The sequence below is a fragment of the Mus pahari genome, chromosome 6 (genome assembly GCF_900095145.1).
Source record: "Mus pahari chromosome 6, PAHARI_EIJ_v1.1, whole genome shotgun sequence".
In the NCBI taxonomy this organism is placed as follows: Eukaryota; Metazoa; Chordata; class Mammalia; order Rodentia; family Muridae; genus Mus; species Mus pahari.
Window position 1 is genome coordinate 77,413,534 of NC_034595.1, and position 1,068 is coordinate 77,414,601.

Consider the following 1,068-nt stretch of genomic DNA (forward strand, 5'->3'; position numbering starts at 1 on the left):
TCCCTAAGAGTAGGCTCACCTGTATTCCAGCATGACTACAGAGATAAAAGTCGAATTCATACGGGTGAGTAATGTCAGTATCCACTGTGGTTCCAGCTGGGATGTTGCCGCTTCTTCCAACCTAGATTTTTTTTTTTTTGAATCACATTTTAAATCAACAAGACAGAAAAAAATCAGAAAGTATATTAAAAATGTTAAAAAAAATGTACACTGACCTCGCATATGACTACTTTTAGCTTGAAATATTACTTAAGTAGCTAATAAGTACACCCCTTAGTTCCTAGTCTTTTAAAATTTATTGTTGTTATTTTTATCATTATTACTATTTGATTTTCCAAGACAGGGTTTTGTTGTTTAGCCTTGGCTGTCCTAAAACTAGTTCTGTAGACCAGGCTGGCCTTGAACTCAGAGATCTGCCTGTCTCTGCCTCCTGAATGCTAGGATTAAATGTATGTGTTACCATGCCCGGCTTAATTATGTCTCCTCTTAAAAAAATCCCAGCCTAGTAAATTAGCAACACATACCATATAGAAGCGGTACCTATTTAAAGAGGAAACAGAAGGCCCAGGTCTTCATGACGGTTCCCGTTTCTAGATTTATGCTCTAGGGCAGTGGTTCTTCACCTTTAATGCAGGCACTGCAACCCTTTAGTACAGTTCCTCATGCTGTGGTGAACCCCAACCAGAAAATTATTTCTGTTGCTATTCATAAATAATCTTGCTAGTTATGAATTATAAATATTTATAGTTATGAATTATAGTATAAATATTTTTGGAGACAGGGTTTGCCAAGGTGGTTGCAGCCAACAGGTTGAGAGTGGCTGTTCTCTCTAGGACAAGGTATTTTACCTCTCTCTTCTCTCAACTCTAAAAAGCTCCCATCTTTTTTTTGTTTTCCTTTTTAGGAATTGAACCCATGGTCTGAAATGTATATTACATCTGTACTGGCTAGGTTTGTGTCAACTTGACACAGCTGGAGTTATCACAGAGAAAGGAGCTTCAGTTGGGGAAATGCCTCCATGAGATCCAGCTGTGGGGCATTTCCTCAATTAGTGATCAAGGGGGAGAG

General features: G+C 38.4%; 1 protein-coding gene across 4 annotated transcripts in view; it reads right to left on the reverse strand.

Annotated features, from left to right (window-relative positions):
* The window catches only part of Ago3 (argonaute RISC catalytic component 3), an 84,486-nt gene that overhangs the window by 4,752 nt on the left and 78,666 nt on the right, over window positions 1-1,068 (reverse strand). For all 4 annotated transcript variants that reach the window (XM_021201341.2, XM_029539838.1, XM_029539839.1 and 1 more), the window contains one exon: window positions 20-121. In XM_021201341.2, the coding sequence (XP_021057000.1) occupies window positions 20-121 (102 nt within the window). The remainder of the gene's footprint in view (window positions 1-19; window positions 122-1,068) is intronic.